General features: G+C 42.4%; 1 protein-coding gene across 3 annotated transcripts in view; it reads right to left on the minus strand.

The window, feature by feature from the left end:
- The window catches only part of RALGAPA2 (Ral GTPase activating protein catalytic subunit alpha 2), a 324,646-nt gene that overhangs the window by 290,806 nt on the left and 11,663 nt on the right, over positions 1-22,177 (minus strand). For all 3 annotated transcript variants that reach the window (XM_030310205.1, XM_030310203.1, XM_030310204.1), the window contains exon 2: positions 4,168-4,278. In XM_030310205.1, the coding sequence (XP_030166065.1) occupies positions 4,168-4,278 (111 nt within the window). The remainder of the gene's footprint in view (positions 1-4,167; positions 4,279-22,177) is intronic.

Consider the following 22,177-nt stretch of genomic DNA (forward strand, 5'->3'; position numbering starts at 1 on the left):
TGGAGGTAAGCAAACAAGCCATACGGAAATTTGGGAGAAATGTGTTCCAGGCAGAGGGACTGGACAATGCAAAGTCCTTATGTCTGAACAAGTATGGCATGGTCAGGAAACAGTAAGAAGGCCCTTATGTCTGGAGTGAAGGGGGAGAACTGCATCAGGTGAGGTTAGAAAGCAGTAGGATAAAGGCAGGCAGGTAGGGTCTGAGGCCATTGTAATGACTTCCAGAATTGAGAAGCCATTTAAGGGTTCAGAGTGCTGAGTCATGATCTGACCCATTTTTAAAGTGTCATTCCAGCTGCTCTTCCAAAGAGACTCTCAAGGGGGTGCAGGGCGCAAAGGTGGAAAGGGAAACACCATTTCTGGGGCATGCAATAATCCAGGTGAGCATAATGGGAACACTGGCATTACCAGCCCAGGCAGTGAGAAAAAGCCAATGATTCTGGATGTATTTTGAAGGTAGAGCCAATAAACTCAGGTTTTGGCCTGAATAACTGGAAGGCTGGTTATCACAAGATGATTTCATCATTTATAGCAAACATCTTCCTTCATTCTGTTGTTTTGGTGTACTTTCTTCCTAGTACTCCAATCAAAACACAGATTGTATTAACAGCAAGAAACTGCAAAATCTCACCCTATTTTTATTGGTTCTTTATTATGATTCTTTGTAGTAGACTGCAAGAATGAAGTTTTTCCTCTCCTATCAAGAGATACCTATTTCTCTATATGTTGCACCTGAGATGCCACATAGCTTGCTCTGGCCAATGTGACATTAGCAACTGGGAGGTAGCAAGTACAACCTTAAAAAGCCTTTTGCACTTGCTGAGCTTACAATCCTAAGGCCAGCATGTAAAGAGCTCAAGATAGCCTGCTAACATGGAGGAGAACTAAGATGCCCTGGTCAATAGCTTGCCAACTACAAGACATGTAAATGAGGCCATCCACTACTAGCTGATGTTAAGAGGCATGAGCCAGCCTAAACGTGAAGAACTGCTCAACAAACACAGAAAATTATAAGCTAAATGAGTCATTTTAAAGCACTTAGTCTTGGGATGGTTTATAATGTAATTTGTTATGCAGCACAAACTAACTGATACAGTCTTGAGCAATGAGATTTTTCTAAAAGGACAAAGAAAGCAAAAGGGGGAAAAGGAGGCACAGAGGAGCCTTTAAAATGGGGCTTGGGGTGCCTGGGTGGCTCAGTCGTCTGACTTCAGCTGAGGGCATGATCTCATGGTTTGTGAGTTCGAGCCCTGCATCGGGCTCGGTGCTAACAGCTCAGAGCCTGGAGCCTGCTTCAGATTCTGTGTCTCCCTCTCTTTCTGCCCCTCCCCCACTTGTGCTCTGTCTCTTGCTCGCTCTCTCAAAAATAAACATTAAAAAAATAAAGTGGGGCTTTTTGGTTGTAGTGCTTTTTTTAAGGTAAGAGATTTTAATATTTTTCTTTGGTGTTTTTTTTTTAATTTTTTTTAACTTTTATTTATTTTTGAGACAGAGAGAGACAGAGCATGAACTGGGGAGGAGCAGAGAGAGAGGGAGACACAGAATCTGAAACAGACTCCAGGCTCTGAGCTGTCAGCACAGAGCCCAACGCAGGGCTCGAACTCACGGACCGTGAGATCATGACCTGAGCCGAAGTCGGACGCCCAACCGACCAAGCCACCCAGGCGCCCCTCTTTGGTGTTTTGATTACCCATAATATCACACTTTTCTCCTCCACACAACTGCAAAAAAAAGTTAAGTAGAGCAAAACTGGAAAACAAGTTAAAAATCAAATCGTTTCATATTTGAAATATCTACCAATTTGGAAAAAAATTAAGCTCAAGATTTATATCAATTCGTAAATCACAGGGGAAAAAACTGAGCAATTCATTGAAAAACAAAATACAAAACTACCTGTTGGCATCCTTGGACACATGCCCATATTTGATTTGTTGACCTTCCAGAACCTGGAGCATTCTGTAAAACTCTGAGGCATCTGCTATATGTCAGAGACAACCACAATGCATTGTCCCACATTCCTTCCCCTCTGTGCCTAACATCTGCCTCAGGTTTTACAGAAGCAGTCAGGGCATCTACACACTCCTCTCTGCGTCCTCTTCTGTATACCTGACCCTGTCTCAACACACGTCCCCCAATACCCTGTCATCAGTTATCTCCCTCTTGTCAGCCTGCGAACAGACAAGTGCATCCTTCAAAACCGTACCATGACCAAGCTACTCCTTGAGATACGATCCTGTCTTCATCATCAAACAGATGAAGTAAACCCTTCTAAAAGGGTATTCTTGTGCATAGCCTTCACTATCTCACCCTGTTACTCCATTTCTCCCCATCTGGCTTCTGATCCCACTACTCACCTAGACCTTTCTTTCAGCACTCAGGGACAACCTCCTCGATGCATGGCCACTTCCTAGTCCTACTGCTCAACTTTTTGCATCGTCAGACATTGCTGACATTTCATTCCCTGAAATTCTCTTTTCTCTGCGCTTCCGTGACAAAACACTTTCCTGGCACCCAACCCCCTTCCCAGCCCACACACTACTTTATCTTTCCTCTTTATCTGCTCAATGAAAGAATGGATTACCCCAAATCCCTGATTGTCACTTTCTCTGCAAAGAATTTCTTCCTTGGCAACAGCATGATTGCCCCCTCTTCTCCTAGGTTCCAGTCCCTGTATTTTTACTGTCCAGCCAGAACCAACACCTGGGTGTCCCACAGGCACCTCAACTGAGACTTCCCAAAGCTACACTCATCCTCCTCCTTCCCAAACCTGGCTTCTCTCCAGGGTTCCCACTGCTGTCGTGGAAGCTTACAAACCAGACTCAACATTCTGAAAGCATATATGTACCCCTATGCCTACTGCAGTATTACTTACAATAGCTAAGGTATGGAAGCAACGCAAGTGTCCATCAAAAGAGGATGCAGTGGTGTGTGTGTGTGTGTGTATATATTTTGCAACAACATGGATGTATCTAGAGAGTATAATGCTTAGCAAAGTAAGTCAGACAGAGAAAGACAAACACCGTATGATTTCACTCATATATGGAATCTAAAAAACAGAACAAATGAGTAAACAAGCAAATAAAAAGCAGTATCAAACTATAGATGCAGAGAACAAACTGATGGTTGCAAGAGGGGAGGTGGTGGAGGGAGAGATGTGCAAAATTGGTGAAGGGAAGTGGGAGGTACAGGCTTCCGGGTGTGGAATGAGTAAGTCACAGGGATGAAAGGCATAGCATAATGAATACAGTCACTGGTACTATTAACAGTGCTGCACGGTGGCAGGTAGTAGCTACACTTGTGGTGAACCTAGCACAATGTATACACCTGAAACTAATATAATGTGTGTCAGCTATATTCAAATAAAAAAACACTTGTTTAATAAATAAATGAAACTGAGGTAGCCATAAGGGTGTTAACATGTAAGGATTTCCAAAATACATGAAAATAAACAAGGTGATGATGGCAGCCAACACTTACTGAGCATATACTATGTGTCACACTCTGTCCTGAAATCCCAGATACATGTTAACCTGTTCAGTGCTGATAGGAAGTAAGCTGAGTCAGAGGGAGGTTGCCCAAGGAGAAACAGCTGGAAAGGTAGGGCCAGGATCCAAACCCAGGCTGGATCCCCAGACTACACTATCCTGTCACCTAAATAGAGAGTGGATTATGCAGTGTGACTTTATTGGCTTGGTTTTTCAAAGAATATTTTATGTAAGTAGATATTGGTATAGCCATAAACCGATATAACACATTAATAACATATACAGAAAGAAATACATGAAACTTTTAATAGTGGTTGCATGCAGAGCAGGACTGGGGGTCTAGGAAAAACATATGGTTCAATTTTCATTTCAAACCCTTTAATGGAATCTGAATTTTTTTATAATGTGCACATACTACTTTTATTAAAATTTTCTTTTTAAGTAAATTATTCCTGTGGAACTCATGACTTCTGTGGGTTACTTCTTCCATTTTCCCTTTAGTCATCTGTTGTTCAAATAACAGCTGCATAAGTGAAAGCTCAAGGGAAACAAAGATGCTAACCACTGCAATCTCCCACCAACTTGTGGCTCACGACACATACAACCTTTTACACTTTATGGACATTAACAACAACAACAAAAAACTTTGTATATAAAAAAATTGTTTGGTAGAAATGCTTACCTTTTAATTTCAAACTATTTTCCAGTGTTATAAAATTTTCATAGAAGATGAAATATATCTGAGAATAGTTGGTCTCAAAAAACTGCTTAAGATCACTTGCATCCACATTATCTGAAAAGAAAAAGTTTCCACAAGGAAAGGTTATGACGATAACCTTATACAACTATCAGATCTCACAAACAACCTTTTCAGAAATGAAGGACAGTAAAAACTAGCTTTATTCCCCTATGAGACAAAACAGAACAACGAAAATAGTATCCCTATCCATTTGTTCTCCACTAAGAGACCTTAATAGGTCTGGGGCCCCTCCCCCACACACAGACCCTTGCAGGAGATTGATTCAAGGGCATCAGAGCCATAGCGGCACTGCACTCACAGACCAGCTAGAAGGCCAGCGATGAGTGCAGGTCTGGAGAGGAACAAGATTTCTTCATGTTGAGGGTAAGGAATAATAGTTCATACAGAGGACGTGGCTTTTGACATAGGCCATAAAGAGGGATGAGTTTGTACATGTGAAAAACAATTTTGCTGCCAGAGTCCAACATGGGCCAGTTTCTCCTCCATCCCCACTGACCTGAGAGCAGCTCAGGAGAACTAGCAGATGTTCCCCAGCACACTTCCACTTGGGCCACTGGTTGCAGCCTTCTCTCTCACTCCCAGGTGACCCATTCCACTCCCGCTTGGACACAGGGAGACCCACCATGTGTTCCTAGAGTTTCCCTTAGCAGTGTTTTTCCCTGTTGCACTAGTTCTGCTAAACCAGGGACTGCAGCTATATAGGAAGGTTATGCAGGGAGCTTAGCCCAATGACACGACAGCAGCAACCGAGCCACTTCTTCCGGAGGCCCAACTGTGCCTCCCAACTCTGGTCAGAGCAGTGATCCACTGTCGACACACCTGTGTATGTTTTCCTTGGCAAACAAGGTTCTTGTGCCATTTACCACAGGGTCCTGAACAAAGTGTTAGCTCTTGGGAAGAATACACCAGTAAATCTTGGGAAAATTAAAAACAGCTTCTTTAAATTCTGCAAGGATTATCCAAGATTGCTATTCAATATACAACAAAGTGGATTCAGTTCCTTTTGGGGTCCTAATACTGTGAATATATGTGAACACATCCATTACGATGTTTAAGTTCTATAAATTTAGCACTAATGCTGGTGAATCTAAGGAGTTGTTGTACTCAGATAACTACATAATTCTGATATAGTTCTTCAAAATCATGCACATAAGGTGTTTGTAAAGTCATATGAGCTGTCAATTTCATACTGTATTTTCTGCCCCCCCCCAATAGCACAGAGCAGTGGAAGTTCCTAGTAACTAACAAAGTTACCTATGTGAAAGCAGTAGCAATGACACTAGTATGATCATTCTTATACATGACATAATCTTGCCAAGGAACCCTTGAGTACCTTCCACAGAATGTGCAATTCCCAGAAAGGATTCTGTTCATTTTCGCTCCAATACAAACTGCTGGCCGACCCACCACTAACTGTTCCCTCTGAAGCACACCTCACCCACCAGCTCCTATTAGCACTCACTGGTAGCTGAAACATCCCGAGCCCACCTGGAGACTAGGTCAGTGCCTCTGCTATTGCCCCACAGGCTGGTTCTCCCCAAGTCATAAAACATATACTCTACTTAATTCCTGATGGAATCCCTCCTGATGGAATTCTTGACTTTATTTTGAAGGAATGATCTGTCTTTTCTGTTAGAAATACTACCAAATCTACAGACCCCCAGTCCATCCCACGCATCACTATGTCCCCTACATATAGCACCATATTTATTTAGTTCAATATTTTCTTGAATGAGTTAAATAAAAGAAATAGCCTATAACATACAATGATAGGATAATGACCATAACATGTAAACCATTATATCATATGCCTACAGGAAAGGAATGGCCTAACCCACTTTTAAATCCCTGGTACTATCAAGAGAGAGGTTTCACCCCTGTGCTGAGGACTCCAGATTTCACCCTGCAAGCTCTGCCCTCCAAGCCTGCTGCCAGCTGGGTTTCTCCACATGAGGGTCTACAAGGCTCCTGAAATCAAACATGTCCAAATAAAAGTATTGTTCTCCCCTCAAATTCTGTTCCTCCCTCAGGCCCCACCACCCACCCAGCTGCTTGTCATCCAGGTCCTTCTCACTCTTCACAGCACATCTCCGGTGTGTCAGCTCCACCTCTGTCATGCGCCAGCCCTGGGCACTTCTCGCCCTTCACGGCCCTGACTAGTTTATGTCACCACGAATCCTCGCCTACCTGCAACATGCCCTCTGCCCAGAGTCTGGCTTCCACTTTTCCCCTCCACAGTCCATCCTCCACCATGCAGTCAGCAGAAAAACTTAACAATGTAAATCAAACCAGGCCATTCCTTTGCTCAAAACCTCCCAGTAGTGTCCAATCATACTTAATAAAATCCAAACTCTTGACCATGGTCTATAGGGCCCTGCATGGTTTCCTCCATTCAATGCCAACTTCATTTCACACCACTCTGTCCTTCACACCCTACACTCCAGCCACAGAGGCTTCTTTCTATCCCTTAAACTTGTCAAACATGTTCTCCATTTGGGGAACCTCTAGTCTGCACTGCCCCCCCACCCAGATCTCTATATGGTTCATTCACTCCCATCCTTCAGAACTGGGATCATACATTACCTCTTCAAAGAAATCTGCAAATGCCCCACATGTCATTCTTCACATGTCATCTTATCACCATGCCTTCTTCCTTCCCAAGTTCTGCAATGGATAGATGCCTGACTACTCACCAGTGAAGGGGCCTCAGACACAGAATGCCATTAGCAAGTGAGCTGTTACCCTGGCATTGAGGATGGGAGTGCACTAATGCAGCAAGGTGGCGCAGCAAGGTGGCACAGCAAGGTACTGGGATCGATGACTCCCTCATCTTTCCTGGGTCCCCCTTGGTCTATCAGAGATACTCAAATAGAGCAACCTGAATAAAGAGGGTCCTAGTCAAGGTTGAGGAACACTCATACAGACTGAGATCCTCTCATGAAGCCAAAAGTCCAGATAATAGCCACCTTCCTCCTCAGCCATTCATCATCACTTGAAGTACTCACTATCAAGACCATTAGATACCTTTAAGGTAACTTGATACACAAGGAAACTAAGAGCATTACATCTATAACATATTCAGTTTTATTTATGTGTGTGAGGACTCCTCATTGGCCTGGGAGTCCTCTTCACACGATTCCCCCCACTACAGCACTTAAGATTAGTTGAAATTATCTCATTTATTCATTTACTTCTTCACTGACTGGCACTCAACTAGAATGTAAGCTGAATAAGGGCAGGAATCCCATTTGATTTGTTCATCGCTCTAGTTCCAGCCCCAGGAATTGAGCTTGGGACCCAGAAGGTACTCAATACATATTTGTTAAATAACTAAAAAAAAAATAAGCACTAAATATGTTATATCTTTAATCCAATAGCTAGAAGAATTTACTTGTCTTATTGTTAAAAAGCAAGACTCATCAGATGAGTATTTATAAAGTAAGCCTAGATCTTGGAGAAGGAAACCACAGGTACTGGAATTTAGCATCCTGCAAAAAGGAACAAAAGAAAGGGCTATATTTTTAAAGTTTATTTATGTATTTTGAGAGAGAGAGAGAGATCACACGAGCAGGGGAGGGGCAGAGAGAGAATCCCAACCAGGCTCCCCACTGTCAGCATGGAGTCTGACATGGGACTCAAACCCACAAACCATGAGATCAAGACCTGAGCCAAAACCAAGAGTTGGATGCAGAACTGACTGAGCCACCCAGGTGCCTCAAGGAAGGGCTGCTTTTCAATACGACCAACTCCAAGAAGCATAGAGAGAAGGAGAAAGACTTTGTTCAGAAAAAATAAATGAACAACAACAAAAAAAAAAAAAACAACTATGACCAGAAACATCCATTAGACAGACATTCATTCTTTACCCATTCATTCAAACATTACTGAGCCAGTACCCAGGCCGACCAGCCTTGAGACAAGTGCTAGGAAATTCAAAGAGAGTAAGATGCAGGGCTCTCAAGGGTACAGAAGTAAACAAACAAGTAATGCAAAAGGCAGCATGACCAAAGCTAATGAAGAGCATCAAAGCAGGGAGTGGACAAGGCCACTTGAGGAGGTTGAGAATATTAATAATGCTATATATTCACGCTTTAAAAGACACTTTAAAGAATTTCGTTTATTTGACCCTCACCCATAACCCTGTGAGGTAGATGGGGCAGGTGTGATCAAGATAAAGAAACCACAGGCTCTGGATCTTACATAACCTGCCCAAGGTAACACAGCCAATCAGGGATGTGGGCAGAACTCCTGTCCAGGTCTTCCAACTCCAATCTGAACCACACAGAGGCCTCAGAGACAAGAGGGAATAAATTAAAACTAGAAATCAGGTCAGGAATGTATAAAAATAATCATCACCTTGGGGATTTGCAGGAGAGCCAGATAAAAAAGAGCAGGAAGATAAGCAGACAGGTGAGAAATAATGGGAGTGAGTAGCACTGAAAATGGGAACAGCCAATTTCCCCAAGAAGGAGCCACAGCACTTCGGGTGACCAGTAAGGAAGGGTGCTGAACTATAGAGCTCAGGTGGTAGTGTGCTTTTGAGATGATGATTTACAGTGTCTTTGGCACAGACATGAGCACACGGCCTAACGATAACAACAAAGCTCAGGGAAGTATGTTCAGACTAAACACAGAGAGGCAAGCAGCAGACAGCTTTACAGAGCTAGAGGGGTCATTTCTGAATTTTTAAAGAAATCCTTAATTTCTCATTCTCCTTTGCAACCAACCAAGAGCCAATAAACTGTTTCTATTATTTTCTCATTTTATCCCAAAAGTATTCTTCTATAATCCATACCAAAAGCTACCCCCTCCCACTCCTCTGTCCAGCTAAAACCTCTTGTTGACAATTCTTTCTCCCTATCTAGCTGAAAGGCAATAGCAAAGGTTGAGGTCAAAAACCTCCAGAGCAGACTGCCTGGGTAAAGTCCAGAAGCTATAGGACCTTGGATAAGTTATTAAGCACTCTCTGCCTCAATTTCAATCTCAGAAATGGGGTCAACAATGGTTCCTATATCACAGGACTGCTGTGGTGATAAAATGGGCATGTCAGAGTGTCAGTTGGCATTATATAAATGTTAATTGTTTTACAAATACTTAGCTCCTGACAAAGGCTATCTCACTAGGTGGGAATAACCAGCTTCATTTACCTGTGAAGCCATAAAACTCAATGACTCATGAAACTCATACACTTAATGAGACTGGCCCTTATTAAATGGCACTTGATTCCAATACAGCAATAAGCACTACCCATAAACAAACCTATGAAACCAATGGGATTATCCCTCTATTTCCTTCCACATATAATCCTTTTCAATACCATTTCTACTACTTTTTAATTGACAGGATCATAATAGAGCCTCACAAAAACCTGCTTCAGCAGACCAAAGGAAGGGGAAAAGATCGTTATCCCACTTGGGAGCCCCTATGGAAACCCTCAAATGGAACAAGGAGCTCAGTTCAGTTCCTCCCTAGGAAGGAATGACCCCCCCCCCCCCCGCCCAGTGCTTCCTACTCCTCCATCCCTCCAGTGCCCCCTCCCAGAACTAAGAGTCTTCCAAGTCCTGCCTACACATCCAAGTGTAGAGGAAGATGGTATCATTTACCACGTTACTCAAATTCCCTAGACAATGGCACTGAAAGCATGATGCTCAAGATTACAGACTGTGATACAGACAAAGGGGAAATAAAAATTCAAGGTGAACTTCACAACTTAAATAAACATAATTTAGAAACTGAGAACAAGGAAAATAAACTAGTCAGATGCAAGATAGAAAACACTGACCAAGGATAAATGTCATTAGTGTTGCACTGTTACTTAAAGGCTCAACTGCCTTGGTCCCTGTCCTCTTTCCTTCTTGTGGTAGTTTGTAAAAATGCCACAAATTATTCCTTACCTGAATCCACACCTTTGGATGGTGCACACTCACAATGATTTGGGGCTGATTTCCTGACTTGCTTTGGCCAACCAGTCATTAGAAATATGACCCGGTGGTGGCTAGAGAACCTCAGGTGGCCTCTGGTCAAGGGGCCAGAGGAAGTTCATGGAGCAGAGCTGGACCGACCCCACAGGGGAACCAACACCAAGCAACCAGCAGCCAGAGGCAGAGCCAGACAATGCAGTTGGGTGAGGAAGAGAAATAGACACGTGTTGCCATAGGGCCCATGTAAACCGTGAGGTTTGGGATGGGCTGTTATTCAACATTATCATGAAAATGTTGATGGGGAGGAAGAAATTCATCACCAAGCAACTTCACTGGCCATGAGGGCCAGCAAGCCCATGAAGAGATGCCTCCAAGTATAACACATCTTCACTTCCATTAAAGAAGAAAAAGCAATAAAAAATGGAACTAAATAACAGAGGCTGCCCCACTGATAACAAACTTCTGTCAACAGTAATCTATGCTAACCAGGATGCAGGCAGGGACTCCTTTTCCTGACATTAGCAAGTAGGTTTTAGAACCTCCTGTGTATGCAGTACTATGCCAAGGGCAGGTAAATGACCTGGAGCTTCGTACCTCGTAAGGAGGTAAAATCTACACAATGAAGCCCTTTCAAGACTCAGCAAGTAATCAGGTCATAAGACAGCAGGTATGCTGACTGTGCCTCAATGGTAAATTAATGCTTTCATCATTATTATTATAGAGAAACACACATCTAAAAAATGCATCTATTTACGGACCTAAAAATATCCCTTATACTGATTATATACAAATACAAAATCCTGGTGTGAATGAAATGCTAAATCACATAGCAGATGAAAGGTTCAGCTCCAGTGCTTCAGGACTCTGAAACAAGATCTGGTCAAGGACATGATGTGAAAAATCTGGTGGAAAAGGATGAGTTGGCAGTTGGGCCTAGACATCCCCCAAAGTCAGCTTGCAAGTAAGGACACCTGGCCTGACACCCCACTCGCCCCACACCCCACCAGGCGAAGTTATTTCTAGAAGTTCTGCAATGTCTTGAGAACTAAAAGATCAAAGTCCATCTGCAAGCATACTTTTTCTAATGCCATAGAGAGTTCAAATTTCAGAAAAACTCTCTCAAGTGCCATGTTTTCAATCCACATCCACTTTTAGGTATAAACATCACTGGACATATTTGACATAAAATTATTCCTGGAGTCATCCAGAAGTTAAGCAATAATGTACTGAAAATAACCCTTACTCCACCCCACCCCACCCTTGCTCTTATACAATACCCAGCCCCTACTCCCCACCTCCCCACCACAAGCTGCTTGACACCAGACTCAACAAGAAGACAACCATTAGATTAGGCACACACCAGGGATGTCCTTTCTGGCAGTCCACCCTGGTTTCCATCTATGTCTGTAGAAATCCAAGCTTCCCACATGACCCACATCTCTGAATGTCACCTCTATATGGCTCTGGGAATCACCTAATCTCACCCCAGCTTCCTAACCACAGCTTTTATACTCCCTATATCCAATAAAGCTTACCAGATACCCCTCCTCCACCACATCTGTAAAGGTCTCCTTCCGTTCTAGCTCTACCTAAAACCTGGAGCCCCTTGAGGAGCCTGCTTCCCTGCAGACTATAAGGTAAGCCTCCCATTCTCCTCCACCACCACTTACCACTTGGCCTAAAATGAGGTCAGTGTCCTCCCTGCAATATCCAGACCATTGCAGTGCTTCCCCTCACATACATGGATACTTCCTTGCTGCTCACACAACCAATCCACACACCAACTAGCCCACCCACCCAAGCTGCACAGACTGTTCCACTCACCCCAGCACACTCAGAAGATTTCAGAACCTGGATCACTCTTTCTCTTGTAACTAGCACTGATTTCAGCATTTACAGAGGTGATACCTGACCTTCTCACCCCTAATGAGACTCTCCTCCAGTCTGACTCTGGCTATGCATGCCCCCCCCAACAGCCTAGACCCACTCATTGCTTGTCACCTCCCCACATCTGGGTTCTCCGTCTCAGTCCTTTCTCCTGCAGCCTGCCATTTCTTCTCATCCTGCTCACCCCTTCTAGAAACCTAATTCCAACAACTTTTCAACCCTACCGGGTCCTTGAACCAATGACCCCACCATGCAGTCACTATCTATTCTCTGTCTCAAGTCTTCACTTCTTTTTTTCCCCCTAATTTGGTTTCCATAACCCATCTTTTTAATCAGCCTTTGCATTTACCCTTCATGCCTCCCCTTTTCCCTTTCCATATTCACTCAAAAGAACCCCAGTCTCAGTTTTGACCTCCTTAAATCAACTGAATGTATTTATATGAACACAGGCCATGTGCTACATATAAAAAAGGAGGATTTTTAAAATTGTTTTAAATACTGAATATATGTGAAAGAATAAGTTTCATATATATGTAACTTGTGATATATAATAATAAAATGAACACTTTAAACCTAGTCACCCAACAAAGGATCCAAGCCAACCAGGCTTTTGCTCCACCATTCAAGTGAACCCCATTCACACTGTTAATCCAATTTTGAGTCCTCTCCAGGGCCAACAGTAAATACACACGTGCTTCTGTGCCCAAGCACCATCAGCCTGGCCCAAGAGAAGGAAAAGGCCACTAGAACCCTGGCATAGCTTCTAGAAGCATGCTGGGGCCTAAACTACATATTCTTATTTGCAGAAAATGACACAAACTCATCTTTCAGCTTTGCTGATAGTTTTGTTTCTTATATATGTTACAGCCATGTTGTATATACCACTTACACTGTAAAAAATTTTTTAAATTCTTCCCTAAAAATATATATGTATTCAAAATTTTATTATACTGGATGATTTACTTCCATAGATGTTCTCTATAGCATTTAACCTGAAAAGTAAAATTGGCCTATAGTGACACTGTTGGTTTCCCTCCAGCCCCCCATCCCAGTCACTTCCAATTTCCTCTTTCTGAGAGCCTCTATTTGTTCAGGGCTCATCCTCCCCCACAAAGTCATGTCCTTCAGAGAGGCTGGCCTGTCCCCGGCCCCAGGACGCCAGACTTGATGCTGCTCAGCCAATTATGGTGCCAACATACCCCTTGCCGGTGATATGTTTAGGCTCCAGCCTGTGACCCAACACTAGTCAATAAGAAATGGGAAGCACTTGGATGGAGAGGTCTGGAAAAGATTCATTGTTTTTAAAGAGACACAAAGAAGTATTTCTTTGTTTCCTGCCTCTGGATGTTGTTCTATGTGGGTGCAATGCTTGTAATGGCTGCAGACATTTTGCCACCTTGAGGACAAACCTACCACACTGAGGATACCAAGGATGGCAAGGCACGGAGGCAGAGAGAGTCTGGACTGTCAACACCACAGAACTGCTGAATGAACTAGCTGACTCTCAGGCCACTCTGCCTTGGGACTGCTTTTACAGGAGGAAAAAAAAAATTCCTTATCATTTACATTTATATATGAGTTTTCTGTTACTTGCATCTGTTACTTGGATCCAAAAACATCCTTGTAAGTACTGAAATAAAATCTGACAGTTGAACAGGAAACAATTATTAGTATGATTGAAGAGGCTGGAAAAGATATCCATCCTACTTCATTTCCTAAGATGTATAATTTTCATTCCTTTATACCCATAAGGTAAACTAGATATAGAAAGCAAAATTCTTAGAAGTCAGGAAGCTATTAATACTTTGTTATCCAGGACTGATAGTCCCTGTGTAAAAGTAATTCTGTATAAAGATGTACCCCAATTACCTAGTGCTAAAGTTTTTAAAAGTAGAGCTATTTTATTTAAATATTTTAACATATGTTTCTCAACTGCAGGATTCTAAGACTTGGTTTTTAACTGATATGAAGTACCAACATAATAAAACATAAACATACACCAATGAATTACACTATTTAACCAAATGTGCTTTACACACATTTGAATATATCTTTTCCTTCAGTAGGAATCAAGTTTCATCAAACTTTTTAAGTCAGTGCAAAACTGCTTTTACTTTTCTTGATCTGAATTGGGGCTAGCCTAAATTACAGTCAAAACCACTCACCAGGGAGTTAGAGACAGAAATAAAACAGATAAAGCAGGAGCTAGCTGGTAACCTCTACCTCTCCTCTAAGAACTAAGGAAGGAGAAAAGTGGTGATGAGGGCAGAGAGAACCATCTTACTTAAGTCTTCACGTCCTGATGTGGGATAATGTCCAAGGAGTTTTAAGTCCAAAATTTAGGATTAGACCATGCATAATGACTCTTCATGTAAAACTGTTTATGTATGTTGCACACCCAAGACAGACACAGAGAGAGAGAGAAACAGAGAGAGGAGGATGCACATAAGCGAGAGAGAACACAGAAAACATACTGACCAAAATTCTAACAATGGTCATGAGGAGACTGCAGAATCTGAAGAGCTTTTGCATACTTTGATTATTTTTTTGCTTATCTGTATCATTCAAATGTTCATAATGAGTACATTAAATTTCATAACCAAAAAGTTATGCATGACAGCATGGATGGAACTTGAAGGCTTCATGCTAAATGAAATAAGTCAAACAGAGGGAAAAAAATGTATCCAATGATCCTGCTTGTATGTGGAATCAAAAAAACAAAAAAACAAAAACTAGCCAAATTCATAGAAAAAGAGATCAGACTTGTGGTTACTAGAGAGGGGATGTGGGGGTGGGGTGGGGAATTAGAGAAAGGAAAAAATATATAAACCTATCTTTTATTTTGGGGGGGGAAAGTTGCCATAATGTTTTGGAAAAAGATCTTTTTCAGATCTTTTTCAAAGTCTGACTATTTACCATAAAAAAAGAAAAGAACAACCCAGCAGACATGACACCAGACCATAATGTTCTTCAAACGTGTCATACTTTCCAACTTTGAAGTACACTCAAGACCCACACAATATATAAAATAGTATCTTTTCCAAGACCAAAATGCCCCAAAACTGCAAGTAATTTAAATTGCCCCTGCTCAACTCTGTAATGAAACTTATTCTGTAATAACATATACATTGTACATAATGCCTTGTAATGATCTAGTTATTGAGGACTTTTGCTGTCTTTAAGGAAAGCTGTGGTTCTGTCATTTACCAAAAACTGTAGAAAAATAATAGAGCCAGGTAGGAAGAAATTATCTCTGCCCAGCCACTCAATAACTTGTACTGAGTAGGGACAAACAAATGTGTGACATCCCCAAATGGAAAAGGTGATGAAATTTCAAATCCGGATAAGGTTCATTTCTAAGACCTGGTAGTCTTAGCATACATTAAGTCATGTTTCTTCATTCTGTGTAAACCTGGAACTGACAAGCAACTACCAGAACAGAATTTCCATCTGTGCACACCTAGCAACATCAGTTCGTAAAAATCACGTGTTTTCAATTAACACTGAGCTAGAGATCAAGGCTCCCTCAGGCCTTTCCATGAAGAAACACAATATAAAGTACAAATGGGGCCCTAACTTAGCCCGCACCTGAAATGGAGCCAACCACTGGCTTTTCTTGGCAATCATTTATAAAGATAAGCTAATATTATACTGACAGATCAGCATTATCCTGTGCTCATTCTTTTTCAGCTGCTGGCAGATCTCCATTTTTTGTCAACATCAGGGGTACTCTCTAATGTATCTGCTCTGTGCCTCTTACTAGAATTTGGGGTAACACAGCAAGCCTGCCTCCATACTGTTACAAGCTTGGGCTGCTGTGTGGGCCCCGTCACATGGCCCCACTGCAGTCTAGCTTCCCTGTCCCATGGGCTGCAGTGTTCTCCTCACTACTCACTTCTGCAATAAGGCCAGACACAGACCACGTGTGCTCTACCTTCCTCAGAACCTGGGACTGCCCTGTCATGGCTTCCACAGCCACTCACTTTTCTTCCCCGGCACCACTTCTTTTTCTTACCTCTTCCTTTTTCTGTCTCTAGCCACTGCTCAGTATTGGGACAAAGGACAGGACTTCTAACAAAATGAGCCAAAAGAAAATAAAGCTTTCTACAAAGAAAGGTCTTAAAGGTCAACTCAGGTCATACCCCTGCTCTTACTTCCCATGGGGCTCCCCATTTTACCTTATAAGTCCTCCCTGAGACCTACAAGCCCCACCTGGTCCTACCCTTTCCTCCCCTACTCCCAACTCCTCCAACTCTATAGACTTCCACTAGATTCTCAAGCGTATTTATGACTTGGAGCATGCACACTTTCTGTGTGTGCAGATTCTCTCCAGGAATTACTGTTCCTTCTGGAACACTATTCCCAGAAATAATCACCAAGCTATGCCCTGCTTAACCCAGGTCTTGACTCTAAACCCCTCTTCAGAGAGGCCTTCCCTGACCCAGCTGTCTAGACCAACATACAAACATCCCTATCAAGCTTCATTTTCCTATAATCATTACTTGCAATTATATCATACATTTGCTTGTTATTTGTTTCTTATTCATCTCCCTTAATAGAATCTCATGAAACTGGAGCTTCATTTGGCAAATAGCAAGTCCTCAGTAACTATTTGTAGAAATGACCTAAAAACAAGGTAGACTGTCTAACACAGACAGAACTCAAGCGTGGTCAATCCATTTATTAGAACAGTAACCCTTACTTCCCTCAAATTAGATAAACCTTCAATTGTAACTCCCATAGTCTTAAGTAGAACTTACAGAATGTCATGTAAGGTTTTCTCAATGATCTAGCATTATTAACACAAAAGGCAATGCCCTTGTGACATACATGGGAATGAGCAGAGATATTAGCAGTATTATTTTCTGTGGGAATGTATCAGTATGCCTTTCCAGAACTATTCTCAGAAATACATGAGCCAGAATGAGACTCAGTCCTCAGGAAAAGGACAAATGATATACAGGCCAGCCAATCAGAGTACTCCATCTCCCTCACCCAGTGTTGGTACAGGAATGGGCACATGACCCAAGTAAAGCCAATCAGAGTGGTCTCGGGACCTGGCGCCCTACGGGAGGAGCCACTAGCTTTCGGGGACCATCTCTCTCGCACCTGGCAGAGTCCACCTAAGAATGAAGCAGAAGCACAGAAAACAAACAAACAAACAAACAAACATGGAACCAAGAGTGGAGAGGAGTTATTTTTCATCAGGGGAGAGTAAAAAAAGAGAGTGGACATGAGAATGAGTGAGTTCCCTGGACTCCACTCACCTCCCTGTCAACAGTCATACATACTTAAAGATAAACGTTCCCCTAGAGTAGTTGTATGTATCATTAAGTCCCCCTTTTCTCAAGTTAGTTTGAGTTTCTGCCACATGCAACCAAGAGCTCTGACTAGTATAAATATGTTCAACATATATAGTTGACCCTTGAACAGTGCAGGGATTGGGGGTATCTACTCCCAGCATGTAACAAATTTTGACTCCCCAAACTTAACAGCCTGTTAACCAGAAGTCTCACTGATAACGTGAACAGATAATTAACACACATTTCATATGTTGTATATATTAAATACCATATTTTACAATAAAGGAAGATAGAGAAAATAAAATGTTACTAAGAAAATCATAGAGAAGAGAAAAGACATTTACAGTACTATTGCATAGTTATCGGAAAAAACCCCACGTATAAGTGGACCGACGCAGTTGAAACCTGTTGTTAAGGGTCAACTGTACTACCATTCTGGTGGAGCAGAATAATTTTAAAAAGCAAAAAGATCCCCCAGCTAGTTACACACCCAGGTGGTTGTCAGGGGGGGCTGAAGAGAGGAGGGAATAAGTGACTGCCTAATGGTTACAGGGTTTTCTGTTGAAATGATGAAAATGTCTGGACTAAATAGAGGTGTGATGATTGCACAGCACTGTAAGTGTCCTAAATGCCACTGAATTATTCACTTTCAAATGATTAATTTTATATTATGTGGAATTCACTTCAATAAACAAAATTTTAAACAAGAAAACAATGCTGCAATGCATTTCTTAATAGCCGTTAAGTATATCATAATTTCTTACAAAAGGAAATTAAATCAAATGATATGTACATTTTTTTCATTCATTCAGCAGCTATTTATTGAGCACCTACTATGCACTAGGAAGAGGGCCAAGGGATATAGGGAGAACTAGGGAAGGAAGGGAATCAGGAATTCAGCCTGAGGCTGCCAAGTGAACCTGAAGACATCTATCCTCACTGCCTGAGTCCCAAAGAAGCCACACGTACCCCCCAAACTCCCTCGTTTTGAAGTCCAAATATTCCTAACAATGAAAGGGGGCACTGGGCTTAAAAATGGACTTGAGTTTTTAGGATCTGACCACAGGTAGACAGGGGTCAGTAGTACCAGGAAAAGACCTGCAGTTTCCTATGTAGTCATGGTGGATCTGAGTCCGGGACCAGCTGCTTCCTAAGGCAGTACCTATGACTCTCTACCCCAAGCCTCCGCATGTTCATCTTTCAAATGTTATTGTGATTAAGAGAAAGCTCTGTCATCAGGCACACCTGAGGTGGAATCCTGACTTGGCTACCACAGGGCCATCAGCCTGTTTCTGTTATGGAGAATGTGTGTCTATAATTTTTCTGTAAAATGGGAACAACAGGCTACCAACCTCATTTAGTACTGGGAGGGCAAGCACTATGGGGAAAACTAAAGGAGTAGGAAGGAGACAGAGAGGGAAGAAGAGTCTAAAGGCCCCCATCTGGCATAAAGTCCTGCCCTAAGTCTTATCTATTCATGTTTTAATCTTCTCTTTTACTGTCATAAAATATGCATACTATTCAAGTGCTTTCCCCTCTCTGGGCCTCAGTCTCCTCCATTTAAAAAGTGAAGGGTTGGCCTAGAAGAAATTTGTTGCTTAGCCTCTATTCAAATGCAGCTGACTGTAACATTGGAGGATTTTCTGTACTTCTCTTGAGTGTGACTTAGCAGCAGTTTTTTATTTGCAGAGCATTTTAACAGTCAGTCATCACGGAGCAATATCCAGGTACACATTTTATCAGGAAGGTAAAAGGAGGGGTGGGCAGGGGACACAGGCTGCAGCCAGGAGGGGACAGACTAGGCATGGTGCACAGCATGGCAGGAGCTGCAGAGGCTGCTTTCCAACTCAAGCACCAAAGAAGCCTATTGTATGGCTCCCACTGTATCTAGAAGTCTCGTTAAGTTTGTTTTACAAGTCTTTTTTGACAAGTGAGGCCTTTAAAACATGTTTCCTCATTGTGCAGAGGGTGAAGTTCAATCCAAACATTTGTCTACAGAAGAAACTGGGAGGATCCGACTGCCAGGGGACCATCATAAACTCCACTCACACCCGGGGGCCCCAGGAAGGAGTGCTTCTTCAGGAGGCCCTGATGGTGGTTCTGCTCTTTTCTCCAAATGTAATTGCTTTTGCCTTCTGAATTTAATAGAGGTTCCAAAATTGATTGCTGATTTAGAGCATCTCACAGCGTTATGTTGAATAGTCAAGATAATGCTCTGAAAATAACTGACACAATGGTTCGGTGCAATGGTTAACAATGTCCGTTTCAGTAGGCAGGTGTACTTGCCCTGAAGGGTAGTAGCAGCGGGCTCTGAGGATGCCTTCAAGACCACAAGTCTCAGGCAGATGGAGATGGAAGTCTGCAGCTGGGCAGAGTTTCAGGCATTTTGGCCAAGGAGCAGATGGCAGCCAAGGAATAGGTAGCAATTGGCACAGAAGACTCCTGCCATAGCAGAAACCTGTAAATTTGACTGCAGCAACATCAGCCTTGTGCATCTTTAGGCATAAACCTGCTGGGTAGACATGGTCAGTTAGATGTCTGGGCTTTAGTGCAGCCATGAATATAAGGCCAAATAGTCTGTGTCCTTCCCCTTCTTCTTGTGATGATGTGAGGCAAAAAGATGCCCATGTTATGACACAGGTGAGATGGATGACACAGGCGTTGTGATGTCAGGTCACTGAAGGCTACTACTGACCATCTGACGATTCATCACATGGAGGCGCATCTGCTTCCTGACCAGGGATGGCATGGTTATTGAAACTGTGGAACGCAAAACCGCAGACAGAGGGAAGACTATGGGCTCCTGGGTAGCTCAGTTGGTTGAGCGTCCAACTTCTGCTCAGGTCATGATCTCCTGGTCCTGCATTGGGCTTGCCGCAGCTTCTGATCTTCGGTTCCCCTCTCGCTCTGCCCCTCCCCCACTCACTCTCTGTCTCTAGCTGCCTTTCCCTAGACTTCAACCTTCATCTATCCTTAGGGGAAGGAATAAAGGCCAGTAGCTAATCTTGAAAAATCTGGAATCAGATTACTGCATTTAAAACCTGACTTCACCGCTCACACTGGTCTTGTGATCTCAAGCAAGTGTCTTAATATTTCTGGTCCTCAGTTTTCCCACCTTTGGATGGGTGTGGAGGTCTGAGCCTGGGGCACTTGGTTGGCTCAGTTGGAAGACTGTGTAACTCTTGATCTCAGGGTCATAAGTTTGAGCTCCATGTTGGGTGTAGAGATTACTTAAAAAAGAAAGAAATAGGGGCGCCTGGGTGGCTCAGTCAAGCATCCAACTCTTGATTTCAGCTAAGGTTCTTGATTTCATGGTTCTGTGCATTTGAGCCCTGAGTCAGTCTCTGCTCAAATGATTTGTACATTTTTAAGACCACTGGCATATTCCAACAAATTACTTTTCAGAAAGATCATACCAAATTATAGTCCTGTCAAAGGTGTGTTGGAACCAGGAGAAATCATTCAGGGACACACACACACACACACACACACACACACACACACAACTTTGCTAAAATAATAGGTAAATACATTTTACTTTATAAGTTTATATATTCTGGGGCACCTGGGTGGCTCGGTTGGTTGAGCGTCCAACTTTGGCTCAGGTCATGATCTCATAGTTTGTGAGTTCCAGCCCTGCACTAGGCTCACTTCTGTCAGTGTAGATACTGCTTCAGATCCTCTGTCCCCATTTTCTCTGCCCTTCCCAGGCTCATGCACACTCCCTCCCTCTCTCTCTCTCTCAAAAATAAATAAACATTTATAAGTTTATATATTCTAGATAACTGAAGAGTGGCATATAAAACAATGGGTCTTGTCATTTCTTCATCTGTGACATATATACATACATTTTAAACATTATAATTTTTCCTGTTGATATGTAGGAGCTCTCTGTGTATTGACGATATTGAGGATATAACTATATCCTCTAAGTTTTAAATATTTGTCCAGTTCATTATTTACTTTTTACTTCAGTTAAAAGTGATGTGGATGTGTCCGTGTATATATTTATTTTAGGAGCAGGAAGAGAGGAACTGAACCCTTCTCTCAAACATAAACAGCTGTAATATGATACACACACATCACACACACTAGGTGATGTTTTTACTTCTACCTAAGACTTGAGCATAAGCTCTACTACGTCAAGCCTAACTAACCCAAACACATCTCCACCTTATCAGATATAAAGTCCACCTTATCAGATATAAAGTCCATGGGAAAGAGAAGTCTACATTGTTTGCACCAGAAATGTGACCAGACAGAAAACACATCAATCTCTTTAAAAAGTTGCAAAGAAGCAACATGTCATCTGTTCCCCTCTCTTCCATGCAGTCTTGAAAATACTATCAAAGATTTCATTGAAAGAATTTTCACTAGTTATACCAGGTCCATTTTTGGGATAGTTTTGGTTTTTACAAATTTACAATAGTGTAAATTGTAAAATTTTAAAATAGTGTCTCTCAAATTGTTTCCAAGAAAGAATATCTAGGGTACTTGCCTAAGCCTTCCCCAAGCCCATCCTTACCAACAGCCTCCTTGTCCTGCTGCCCTCCACCCCCAAACTCTTTTCCCAACCTCTTCTCCCTTTAGTCCACACAAACAGTCCTTTCTTACAGCTTTTCACCCTTGGGATCAGAGGGGAGGGTCTGATAATGAGTGCATGTACACGAGGGAGAAGGTTAGGGGACTCTCTCAGGAGACCTTAATTCATGGTCTCAAAAAATTAATTTTTTTAATGTTTATTTATTTTTGAGAGACAGAATGTGCGCAGGGAGGGGCACAGAAACAAGAGGAGACAGAGAATCCAAAGCAGAGTCCAGA

Source organism: Lynx canadensis, chromosome A3 (assembly GCF_007474595.2).
Source record: "Lynx canadensis isolate LIC74 chromosome A3, mLynCan4.pri.v2, whole genome shotgun sequence".
Classification (NCBI taxonomy): Eukaryota; Metazoa; Chordata; class Mammalia; order Carnivora; family Felidae; genus Lynx; species Lynx canadensis.